General features: G+C 41.2%; 2 protein-coding genes across 2 annotated transcripts in view; one reads left to right on the forward strand and one right to left on the reverse strand.

The window, feature by feature from the left end:
• Positions 1-118: 118 nt before the first annotated feature.
• On the reverse strand, positions 119-3,639 carry LOC118326640 (myosin heavy chain, fast skeletal muscle-like). The gene is made up of 13 exons (XM_035659676.1): positions 3,421-3,639; positions 3,191-3,334; positions 2,920-3,076; positions 2,793-2,820; positions 2,598-2,712; positions 2,429-2,521; positions 2,275-2,338; positions 2,095-2,193; positions 1,907-2,010; positions 1,683-1,821; positions 804-922; positions 434-583; positions 119-349 (listed from the first exon to the last, which is right to left on the reverse strand). Exons 1-13 carry the CDS (start codon positions 3,622-3,624, stop codon positions 134-136), a joined length of 1,632 nt encoding a protein of 543 aa, XP_035515569.1. The 5' UTR covers positions 3,625-3,639; the 3' UTR covers positions 119-133.
• A 4,195-nt stretch (positions 3,640-7,834) lies between these two features.
• Positions 7,835-12,356, forward strand: part of strn (striatin, calmodulin binding protein) — a gene marked incomplete at its 5' end in the record, with an annotated part of 11,128 nt that continues 6,606 nt past the window's right edge. Inside the window, 3 exon segments of the mRNA XM_035659675.1 lie at positions 7,835-7,970; positions 8,480-8,642; positions 11,855-11,968. Of these exon segments, the coding sequence (XP_035515568.1) occupies positions 7,835-7,970; positions 8,480-8,642; positions 11,855-11,968 (413 nt within the window).

A 12,356-nucleotide genomic window follows, 5' to 3' on the forward strand; every position in this document is an offset into this window, starting at 1 on the left:
GATCATGCAGCTTGTTCTTGAAAGTTGTGTCAGAGGCCTTGGGGAACATGCACTCCTCTTCAAGGATGGAGAAGATGCCCATTGGCTGAGAAGAATTTACATGTCATAAAAATTAAACTGAGGAAGCAATCATTTACACATGAATAAAGAAATCACATCTACCAGAGTGGTTACTTACCTTCTCAATAAGCTCAATGCAGGCAGCCAAGTCCATACCGAAGTCAATGAACTCCCATTCAATACCCTCCTTCTTGTACTCCTCTTGCTCCAGGACAAACATGGTGTGGTTGAAGAACTGTTGCAGTTTCTCATTGGTGAAGTTGATGCACAGCTGCTCCAAGGTGTTGAACTACAGTATACAGGTAGATGATCAGTCCATTGAGCATGTAGTGTTTATACATAATCACTACTTATGTGCTTCTATTTAACTTACATCAAAGATTTCAAATCCAGCAATATCCAGGACACCAATGAAGAACTGCCTTGGCTGTTTAGTGTCCAACATCTGGTTGATACGGATGACCATCCACAAGAACATTTTCTCATAGACGGACTTGCACAGAGCACTGACAGCATTGTTGACCTAGAAATAATATAAAAAGAAGTATATAAAACAGTATAGTGTGGGAATTTGTCATAATATTTTTGTATCAAAAAGTCCCATTTTTTTACCTTTTTAAAACCCACCTGCCCACTGGCGACGAGGGTTAGGGATATACAGGCGTGGTTGGGTTAGGGGTTATGGGTAGGGTTAGGGTGGGTCTTAAGAGGGTTAAGGTTAGGGCAAGTTTTTTTTCCATTACCTGTGGAACGGTCTGACCTTTGGTCACCATCTCATTTCCGACCTTGACTCTTGGGTAGCACAGAGCTTTCAGCATATCAGCTGAGTTCAGGCCCATAAGGTAGGCGATTTTATCAGCCTCTGGTGGAAGGAAAGACAATGAGTACACATTAGAGGCTTCACAGAACGGTCGACTGTCAAACCCACAAGTCGACGTGGTGCATCGCTGTAGACTCACAGAGATCGTTCATCTGTAGTTTTAAAACGGTGCTGTAATAAATAGAGATGTTCCGACACCATGTTTACCAATACGGAGTACCAATCCGATACATGTTTGTGAAATAGATTTTTATTATCATTTATTAAGTTTATACTACTAAGTCTGTATGATTGCTATCATTGTGTGGCCTCGCTCAGGTTAAACCCTTTGTCAGAATCAGAGCTGGGCAGGTCATGACTTCGCTATCCTGGGGGAAAAAATGGTGAACGGGACACTGTTGGGGTCAGGGTCCTTAATTGATTGCATTTTGGGCAGTATTGGAGGAATTTCAGATACTGGTTTCGGTAGTATAACAACTCCAGAAGTAAAGCAGTGGCACTGCATCTACAGCAGATATGCAGCGGGGGGTGCTGTAACTTATCATAGTTCATTAAAGTAGCCTATTCAACGGTGGACACAACTCAGGTTGTTATTGAACAGATCTGTTTGAACAATCAAAGAAAATAAAAAATGCCCAGTTTATTCGCTACCTCAGAAATAAAAAACATATTCTATAATTTGGTAAAGAAAATGTATTTTAGAGATTTTCTTCTGTAATAAATTTGTCTTCAATCTCAAAATCATAACGTGAAGTGTCGCTGGATAGATAACTTGAATGATGAGTATGATTGTAGCAGTTACCCTCTGTGCCATCTGGCTCAGCCTGCTCCTCACGCTGCTTCTGCTTGAACTTCATGTTGCCGTGATGCATCACAGCTCCGGTCAGCTTGTAGATGCCCAATTTCTCCTCGGCAGTGAAGCCCAAGATGTCAATAGCAGTCTGCGATATAAATGAAAGAAAAGTTATCCGTGTGTGAAACATTTTCCCCTGTATATAAACTGATCTATTTAAATTGCTGCCTTACGTCTGTGGCGATGAACTCCTCCACATCATTAATGCTTTTGACTGTGATTTCACCCTGACTGATCATTGGGTAGTCATAGGGGTTGGTGGAGATCAGGAGAGCCTCTACATGAGCACAGTAGAAATACACAGTGTTGTTTGGTGTATTTACTGGTTTTGTTTAAACTTCAGACTCGTGTAGTAACATACCCAGGAGCTCAGGCTTGTGTCCTGTCATCAGCTGATAGAAGATATGGTAGCTCCTCTCAGCGGACAACTGGAAGGTCACACGGGACTTCTCCAGCAGATCTATGATTAACAAGTCGAGGTCAGATTACTGCATATTGCATGTATGACATCATACAGTGGCAACAGATGTCTTGTACTCACATGTTTCAATATCAGCGGAGGCCAGTTTGCCACTGGTGCCGAAGTGAATCCTGATGAATTTACCCTAAACATGTCAGATTTAAGTTAGCAGGATTCCTTACAAGCAGCTCAAAAAGAGTTTAAATGTTTATTTTATGGCCCTTTCAAAACTTACGAAACGGGAGGAGTTGTCATTCCTCACAGTTTTGGCGTTACCATAGGCTTCCAGCAGAGGATTGGCTGCAATGATTTGATCTTCCAGTGAACCCTAGAGAAAGATATCGTTGTAGATTGTGAAGAATCCATAAATAGACAATTCAACCTTTGATTAAAGCCATTTTTACCTGGATTTTGCCAGCTTGTTGCTCGGTTTTCTTTCCGCCTCCGGACACTGCAATTGTTGCAAAGTACTGGATGACACGCTTGGTGTTGACAGTCTTTCCTGCACCGGATTCTCCACTGAGGGAAGAGAGAGATATATCTGCAGTCACATATATCAGTATCATATAAAGTTATTTAGTTATTTGTACATTACTCACGTGATAAGGATAGACTGGTTCTCACGATCTGAAAGGAACAAATATGATACCATAAAATACCATATGTGGTCGAAATACAGTCATATTTCAGGTCATATCTGCTGTGTCTTGCTTTGAAATATCTTACCGGTGAGCATGAACTGATAAGCATTATCAGAGATGGAGAAGATGTGGGGTGGAGCCTCAACTCTCTTCTTGCCTCTGTATGCTACAACAACCTGAGCATCGTACACAGGAAGCCACTTGTAGGGGTTCACGACGACACAGAAGAGACCAGAGTAAGTCTGGAAGGAGAAGAAAGGTTTAAACTTCTGCAAACCCAAGAGCTGCAACACTGGACCTTTAACCTGAGACTGCAGTAAAAAACCTCTTGTAGTATGTCTAAGTGAAATACTCACGTAGATCATCCATGATGCAAAACGCTCTTTGAGGTTGTACAGCACGCAGGGCTCGTTGAGATGGGTCATCATGGCCATGTCCTCAATCTTGTCATACTTCGGAGGGTTCATTGGAGTGACGTCATCTTCTTTGACTGTGACCGTCTGAATGGAAAACACAGTCCAGTTTTACTCGGGCAAAATTTAAAAAAACATATTTTATGTGATGGACGTGGTCCTGTTTGACCCACCTTTCCTGAGAGAGTTTCCACGGTGGCTTTGCCGCCCTCTTTTTTGACGAGTTTACCCTTCAGGTACATTTCATCAGGATCGACCACAAAGAAGGCAGTTTTGGCATCAAAAGGAGTATTCTGAGCCTCAATCCTCTCCTTCTCAGGCTTGCGGAGGTATATGGACGCAGGCCCATACTGCGCCATCTCTGCGTCTGTGCTCATGGTGGCACTTTAGTGGGGGCTGAAAAGACCAGACGCAGTTTGAACGACTCTGAATATTTCATTATTATATAATTTAAAGGTCCTGTGTGTAACATGGATATCATTCATAGGTATGTTTGCATTAGTGTTTAATGACCTGAATATAAGAGCGGCGTTACCACGGAGTCGGCCCAGAACAGACAAACCGAGCACTGGCTATAGATCTGCGACTACAGCGCTAGATACCACTAAATCCTACACACTGGACTTTAAGCACTGATTGTTGTCTTTGTGTGTGGATATTGTCTCGTATGTGAAGTCTTACCTCACTTTATCCCAACTGAGTGGCACAGATGTCTTGTTGTCCGGGGATGCTGTTAAAGAAAGATTGAGAGGATCATTGGAGAGGACACAACGTGTAAACCGCTGTCTATCCAAAGTCACACTGCAGGAACTGTCATGAGATTTTATTACAGCACTGAGGTTAAAAACTTTACTTGATCTGTCTTTTGATATTAAGGCAAAAACAAAGTCCTAAGCACAAAAAATCGGAGTTATTTGTAATAATTTTAATTATTATTAAGGTTTGGGACCGGTTTATTTTATTATTTATAAATATGTAGATGTTTGTTTTTTAGAACTTTGGTACTTCAGATACTATTGAATGACTCATTATTTAAGTTTTATTAAAGTTTGTTTTATTATTTCAGATCTAAACTTTAAAGACCTGAAAAATAAAAAGATAAATCTCCCATTATAGCCCCCGATAATATTCGTCTGTTCAGTCTGTTTGATTGTTAAAAGTTATCAAAGAGATAATACAGTTGTTGAGTTCACTGTTTGTGTTCATTGTGCAGTTTATCAGCTGTTCTCTTATTGTTAGTGTTGAATATAACGTGAAATATCAATAACATAATATCAACTAAATGGACCATTAAGAGTCATTACAAAGTGCACACAGAAACAGAGTTAAAGGCATTTTGAAATGAGAGAAAGCACTAACCTGGGATGATGTTGTCAGTTGTCAGAGGAGTCTGAGGCTGCTGCTTTTATAGAGGCTGGAAGTTGCTCACTCAGCAGCAGCAGCCTCTCGATTAGGTCAAGCATCCCAGACATCGAGACACCCATCTTGTAACATTGTGTTTAATGACATTACATTGCTCGACTATCAACAGAGAAATAAAACTCTGGAACTGGAAATGGTAAATTAATCGAGCAGGATCAGAATTTTTGTAGATTTGATTAGATGATACACTCTGTATGATATAAATGCATTTTAGTTATGCTTAAATTCTTATTTTTAAGTCGCTTCTGTTCTGTTTTCTTACATTTACACCTATATTTCCATATTTACTGTCAATATAAACCACATTGAGTTCAATTAAATCTGCCACATAAATCAACATCAATCACATCTGTGTATAAAAGCTTTACATATAACTCTCATTCTGTTGTTCCTATTTTCATTATATCCTGTATTTTTCTATTATATGTTTTATTTAATGTGTATTTTCTTGTTGTGTATCTGGAGCTGCTACTGCTGCTGTGAGTGAATGTCCAGTGGGAGATGACTTTATCTCTATTAGTTTATCTAATCGTTCATCTAATCTTATAAATCAAATTGCCATTGCCATTTCTAAATACACATTTAAATAATCTATTCATGGCGTGTTCCTCGACTTCCCTAATGTCCTTAGCAAGATGAACTCAAATGTCATGGGTATCCAGTGTCGGGGCTTCTCCACATTTCAGATCTCGCCCTGACATGCAGTAAATATCAAGAATATCATCGGTATCACCATCAATAAAATACCACTTAGCAAGTCCCTCACACTCCATTTATATATTTAATAGAGTATGTTGTGTAATATTAGTAATATCGGCTCTATTGCTTATAAAAGTGTGATGGCAGTGCCCCAGAATAGACACGATGCAACACATACGTGAGTGTTTGATCAACTAATTTGCTCCAACAAATAATTAATTCCCTCTCTGACTTCCTTGAAAATGATTTTACATTGAGATGTTTGTCTCCACTCCTCGCACTCAATCACCCTCGCAGCCAGGAATGGAACTTAAATTTGGAGAAGCATCTAAGTGACGCTGGTATATGGTTGCAGGACTTTTGGCACATCTCATGTTTCCTCCAATAAAACTGAATGTAAAGCCCTTTACATGAAGTTCAAGCGGTGTCACACCTTGCCTTAAAAGGTCCAGAACATTTGCAGGCTATAATAAGTCCCACTCAGATATCAAAGATCTTCATCCTCATGCTACATTTGATTCTAAAGGATATCGTTGCTGTTATGGAAACTCAGCAGCATGACCGGTTTTGGAATTGACTCGGAAATAAAGTGACCCAGCCGAATGCCTTTCAGAGCTATTAATAATGAATTATACAATAATACTTTTTACATTTAGAAAGAACCTTTTTAAACTTTACAAAATGTCGTCTTAACTTTTAGAGATTCACCACCAGCAGATCTGTGCCTTGTTTATTCAGTTCCACTCTGTAGTTGTATGATAAACAGAAATATCTTTAACAAACATCTTTTTATTGAGCATTACTGCATTCAGAGCTCGTACAGTTGTGCATGTGGCATTGAGGTTATTAGGAAACCAAGGAATTTCAAAATAAAATCACAGATTGAATGAAACTGAACTGTTCAAATACAAAAAAAGGTAACAAGAGGTTAGAAATAAGATTCATAAAAATGAATAAATAAATTAACAGTGATGATAGCAACCCTCCTCTCTACCAACCTCGTACCTACTCCCACCTGCCTCCCCATGCAGCGACATTCACTGGTCACTCATCTCGACACAGGATTTACTTTTACAGGATTTGCTTTGAGGGGTTTCCAGGTCTTGTTGAACTGTCTTTCTATCGTATCCTCCCCACATGAAGCGTCTCACTCAGGTCCTCTGGCCATGTCTTACAAGCAGCAACGGTTTCAACACCATGAAGATTAATGTCTTTGCTGTTATAAGGCAGTAAGACAGAAAACACGGCTGTGCTGTGTTTAGCCTTCTGAATGTGTGAGATACTCCGAGGATGATGAGTAACGGCTCCGTAACCTCAGACATAAAGCTACTGGTGTCAGTACAAAAACACAGGACCTCAGAGGAGGGTTACCTGATAGAAATATCTACAAGAAAGTCTCTGTCCTGAGTTCCATCAAGGCAGTAAATGAAAGCAGGATCCGGTAGACTAGGATCCAGAGTGCAGCTCCTGGCTCTGTCCACATTGTGAGTGTGCTGTGTGGTGCTGGTAGGTCGCAGGATTACACAGTTCAAAATCCAAATGAACCAACGCACACTGGAATGACCTGTAGCTTCTTCAGGTTCCATCAGTTTGGAAGTGTTTTACCATTTTTACAAACATGGAAACACAAAAATTAAGACTGTTATAAGAAGACAAAGATTTACTTCATTAATAATTTCTTCACTCTGAAATACAATCATACACACAGACGGCTTATAGACATGCAAATGTAGAGAGATGATGGATGATAATAATCACTCATTTGGAACGTTTGACAGCGACGAGCTCCAGTTGCTCCGATGTCAGTCATTATTCTTTATGATATCCATAACCAAGAAGTAGAATACGGACGAAAACCTAGTTATGATCAGGTTCACTGGGTTTATTGTACAGTGAAAGATCTGTGATATAGGTCACTTTTACTCAATGATAGAAAAGCATTCTAGGTTGGGGACCACTGTGCCAGCCTATCAAAACATTATGCAGTCCTTCTGAACTTAGTTTCAATCTTGAAAAACTCTTTTTTTAAATTTGATTTCAAGCTTTTCAAAATATGTAAAAGGTTTACAAAAGCACACACATCCAACTGTTATAAATACAGAAACACCAAAATATCTACACACTTGATCATTTAAAGAGGCCATATTATATATGATCTATTCTGGTTTACATGCATTGTTTAAAAAACACATTATTTTTCTCACACTGCCCGCTGCTGCAGCACCTCTGTTTCCCGGTGGCAGTGCAGGAGCTCTGGCAGTTTTCAGACCTTTTACATTCACAACAAAGATCTATAAAGCACACTTAAGCCCAAAAAGCATAACATTAAGACCCCCGTTAGCTGTAGACGAAGCAGCAGAACGCTCCCATGAACACCAGTACGTTGTAAACAGGAGCATTGTTCAGTGTGCAGGCTGTATCTGTCTGTCTGATGTTCAACACAAACTCTTTACTGTCTCCTTCCAGTAAACCCGACATGTCTGACTCGGCCACCGTGTTGGAGGCCTTCAAGTTCATCGAGAGCGCTGCAGCAGAATTCAGCGACGAGGACGAGGAGGAGGACAGCGAAGGGCGGGACAAGACCATCTTAGACCTCGCTGCAGTAAGACATTAAACGTACAATATGTCATTTCTCACGATTTTTGACGCCACGGACGCGCCGTTAGACGAAACCATAAGATTTCTTCATTGTGAACTTCTTTAGATTGAACTGACCAAGTTCGAAGTCAATCGTATGAATTCTTTAGAAGGAGTCTGTTAAACTACAATGGCTGCAAATGGCAAAATTAGCACCAGATTTGCACATTGAATTCAAAATGGCTGACTTCCTGTTGGTTTGCGGGTATGGCTCCGAGAGGCTTCTTTGTACATCTGGACATAAAACATGTGCCAACCAATTTTCGTGTGTGTTCGTTCGTGATAGACGGATTAATGGGGCTGATTATTTGGCTTTAACACTCTGGTTTTGTGTATTCTGGCCGGCGACTCAACAGGATATTGAGAATGAATAAAATGAGAAACATATGAAGGAAATTATGCTGCAGTGGTTTTATGTCTTCTGTCTGAACTCCAGTCTTCCTCAGTCTTCCTCATGTCTCTACCTTTTAACAGATGGTGAGGAAGAAACAGTCATCCACCCCTTCTTCCACGACCTCCGACCTCAGCGACGACCCTGACACGGAGGAGGCACTGAAGGGTTTTGATTTCTTGGCGAGTCCAGATGAGCTGGATGGATCCCCTGAGTCCAGGAGCGGGGAGGACAGCGGAGAGTGGGGTGAGACAAGGGGGGACACTCTCAGATGAAGGGGGTTTCAGAAGAAGTCTGTAGGTGTCAGCGATTGGTTGGAAATTAAAGGTTATATAAGAGATTTAAATCATTAATATATCAGCTAACAGATATTCTCTATATAAAGATACAGAGTCACATGGTGTTTTACTCACTCTGGCTGTGTTGTGGTTATCTTGGGGAAAAAGGTGGCAATGGGGCTAATAAATAATGTGGTATCGGATTTAACGCGTTTTAAGCAGCATCGGAGGAGTAGTCTATTAACAGCGACGTCTTGGTGTGTTATTTGTACGGTTTTCTTAATGGAGTCTGGTGGGCTGTAGAGCCCATTGTTTTGGTCTAAGATGCTGGTTCTCTAGTCTAGTGTGACATCTACTGGCAAATGATTTATAACCTGTAAGTGTTAATAGGTGCAGAGGACAGTTAACTAGTTAACATGGGCAACATGATTATCTGAATTTGACTATTTTTTTGTATTAAATACAGATTTATGTCTTCTTTTCGGGAGATTACAAAAGAGTGTCATGTTAACTGTTTACAGCTGATAGTTGATGGCAAAAACATAAAATCTTTATAGACGTATAAATATCTGTGCAGTACATCCAACTTATATATATATATTTATACAGTATATAATTAATAAACTAAACTAAAACCAAATGAGGTTTTGAATGGCAGCAAACAGCTGCTCCTGCACCGACACATTTCCTCTGTAAAATTAAAAAAAACTCTCTTAACAAAATAAAGTTCCCAGCTGGTGACCTGTCTGCCCCCGCAGTTTACACAAAATACCCCTTTTTTCTCCTGTTGCTTAGCAACACATTCAGTGTCATTCGGCCAATGACAAAAAGCATCCCCACGCAGATTGTGACTCAACACTTCACAGTCCAGAGAGTTGTAAAGGAGTGCTGACTGAACGCAGAACAACACACTCAGTATTGAGGCATTAAGCCTGAAAAGGAGGAAAAATAAATCCGTTTTTCTTTGTATATTTCGTTTTATTTGGAGCTGTGAAACAATCAGTAGTTTCCCTTCACAGACAGAAAATAACAGCAGCTGAACACAACAAACCGTGTCTGTGTGCGGCTGCGTTATGAAACAGATTTGTCATTTCTGACTGAAGTCTTTTCTTCCTGAACCCACGCCACCTCCTCCACGACCCAACACGTCACTCGCCACGGGGCTAAAGGGATGAGATCCTTTCTTAGCCTCAGCTCGCAGTCTTCGCGGCGGCGCTCAGTCCTGCCGACTCCCCCTCACTGATTTCTGCACGTGTCTCGTGTTTGAACCCGCTGACCATCTGCAGGTTATTTTTATCACTGTTTCAGCTGTCAGGAGGAGCTGAAGGCATTTTGTCTGTTCGAGCCTTTCTGAAGCAGCAACATCTGTATCTGCAGACAGAAACAGCTGCTGCAAGTTTAACAACAGTGCCGCCTGCAGGCAGTGAGTGGTAACTGCTGCAGGGCCGGCTGCTGTTTGCACATTTTAACACTTGAGACACACGTCTTAACAAAAACAATAAAGAATGAAACATCTCTCTGTCTCTTCCCTCCAGTGGATATTACATACTGCAGCTGAGATTCAGTTCAGACTGGACATAGAGGAAGATTAAAGATGAGTTCCCAACAAACACAAAGCCAATACTCACAGGATCGTTTGTATTGCAAGACAATGAGCAAAGAACTTTTGAAATGCTTGTTCTTTGAATGGAGCTAGCAGCTCGGCGAGGCTGTACTTAAGACTCAGTGGTGCTTTGAGCTAAATGCTAACGTCAGCATGCTAAAATGCTCAAATGAACGCTGCCTCCTGATGTTCACCATGTTCACTGTCTTACTTTAGCGTGTTAACATTAGCTAATTAGCAGTAAACACAAAGTACAGCTGAGGCTGATGGGAGTCCCTTTACTTTTGCAGGTTGCGATACAACACAGGCAGAGGGAGTGAGACTCTGTATCTTTATACAGAGAATAGCTGTTTGCTGATATATTAATGATTTAAATCTCTCTCTCTTGTTGTGTGCTTTTGTGGCTTCTTCATGAGAAGAAGCGTTGCTCTCCTGCGTTAACATTTCACTTCCAGACGAACCATCAGAGTTTATTCCAGCTCCATTTGGATTCCAGCTGTTTTCATCGTGTTTGTGTTTCACCAGTAAAGTCACAAAGAATTTCATCTTCCTTTGTGTTTCACGTTTGTTTGTCTGACGTATGAAGAGAGTTTGAAGCCGTTGATGTTCCTCTTTGTTGTTGATGTTTGGAGCCTCAGCAGAGTCAGAAGTGATTCATAAAGAACACGTGTTCATTAACAGTGTCTCACGTCACTCATTACATGCTGCTAGTGAGCAGGAGACAATAATACAGCGACTGTATGTTTGTTGATTTTATAAAGGCTGAAAGTTGCAGGGAACTTCATTATTTTTGTAGTTTTGCCCTCTGTTTAGTTTCAGAATTAAGTGAAAATTAAGGTGACGATAAACATTTTCTCCCCTGGTGCCCTAATGTAGTTAGCATAGCTTAGCATAAAGACTGGAAGTGGGGGGAAACAGCTAGCCCAGCTCTGTCTACAGTTCAAAAATACACCTACCAGCTCACCTTGGACTCGAGTTGAACAGAGACAGGCTAATTGTTTCGCCCTGCTTCCAGTCTTTATGCTAAGCTAGGCTAACTACATCCTGACTCCGGCAGCCGTCGTGTCTTCATACAGCTACTGACGTGAGCAATGTAGGACGTCGAACAACCAAAATCAAAAGTAGAGAGCGCCCTCTGCTGTCTCACTGATTTGACTCTTTGTATTTGTATCACAATTTAAAGGTCTTAATATTTCTTAACATCCCTCCGTAGAAGAGGACCCGCTCACTCTGTAGATAAAACAAACACACAGTGATTCTTATTTCCAGGTGATTAAGCACTAATGAAAACCTATGGATATTATATTTCTGACAGCAGTTTCCTCTCTCTGTTTGACACTGGACCTTTAAGTTGAGTCTCTGCAGCACAAACTGAAACTGAAAATGTGGCCAAAACTACAAAAGCTTGTAGACATTTCCCTGTAAATATCCTTCCTCCTCATCCCGTCTGCCTCCGTAGGTTTGTCGAAGTAAAGTTGGTGGATATGTACTGTAGTGTATCCAGACACATATAACAGGTTTCTACCCCACCTTCCTCCCCTCCTCCTCCTCCTCCTCCTCCTCCTGCCGGCCTGTAGAGAAGGAAGAGCAGTCTCCTCTGGGGGAACTGGCCTGGGACGTGGACCAGGGACTGATAGCCCAGCTCAAGGAGCAGTACAGGAAGGAGCGCAAGGGCAAGAAGGGGGTGAAGAGTAAGTCCTGTACCAGGCCTGTAGTTCATCCTCTCTCCTCACTTTATTCTCGCTCCTCTAACTCTCTGTTTTTGTTTGTTTCCTCTCCTCTCAGTCTGTAAGGGCTTAACTGACAAATAAGTTCACCTAGAAAGCCAGTTAGCTCACATTTAGCCACATTATTGCTAATATTTTAAAGTAAGTCAAAACTACTCACTAACCTTCCTGGAGGGACTCACCATGAATGAACCTCTTCAGACTGACGACGCCCCCTTTTGGGTGAAAAGAGTTCCTACTGGCGCCGTTCCTAAAAGCTGCTGCGTTGCATTTATCTAAATAACCTGTGGAGGAAGGAGTTGGCCAAGAGGGGGATGGAGGATAGACCAGTTTATTCACGTGTCTGAGCGTA

The sequence above is a fragment of the Morone saxatilis genome, unplaced genomic scaffold (assembly GCF_004916995.1).
Source record: "Morone saxatilis isolate NCDOM2014 unplaced genomic scaffold, NCSU_SB_2.0 Contig17, whole genome shotgun sequence".
In the NCBI taxonomy this organism is placed as follows: Eukaryota; Metazoa; Chordata; class Actinopteri; family Moronidae; genus Morone; species Morone saxatilis.

Bases quoted from the DNA above. Each gene is read 5' to 3' on its own strand.
- LOC118326640 (XM_035659676.1), bottom strand. From the start codon at position 3,624: ATGAGCACAGACGCAGAGATGGCGCAGTATGGGCCTGCGTCCATATAC. The intron at 1,822-1,906 runs GTAAGGCAGCAA...TTTATATCGCAG, and splicing joins AGGAGTTCATCGCCACAGAC to ACTGCTATTGACATCTTGGG. The intron at 923-1,682 runs GTAACTGCTACA...TCCTTCCACCAG, and splicing joins TGAGCCAGATGGCACAGAGG to AGGCTGATAAAATCGCCTAC.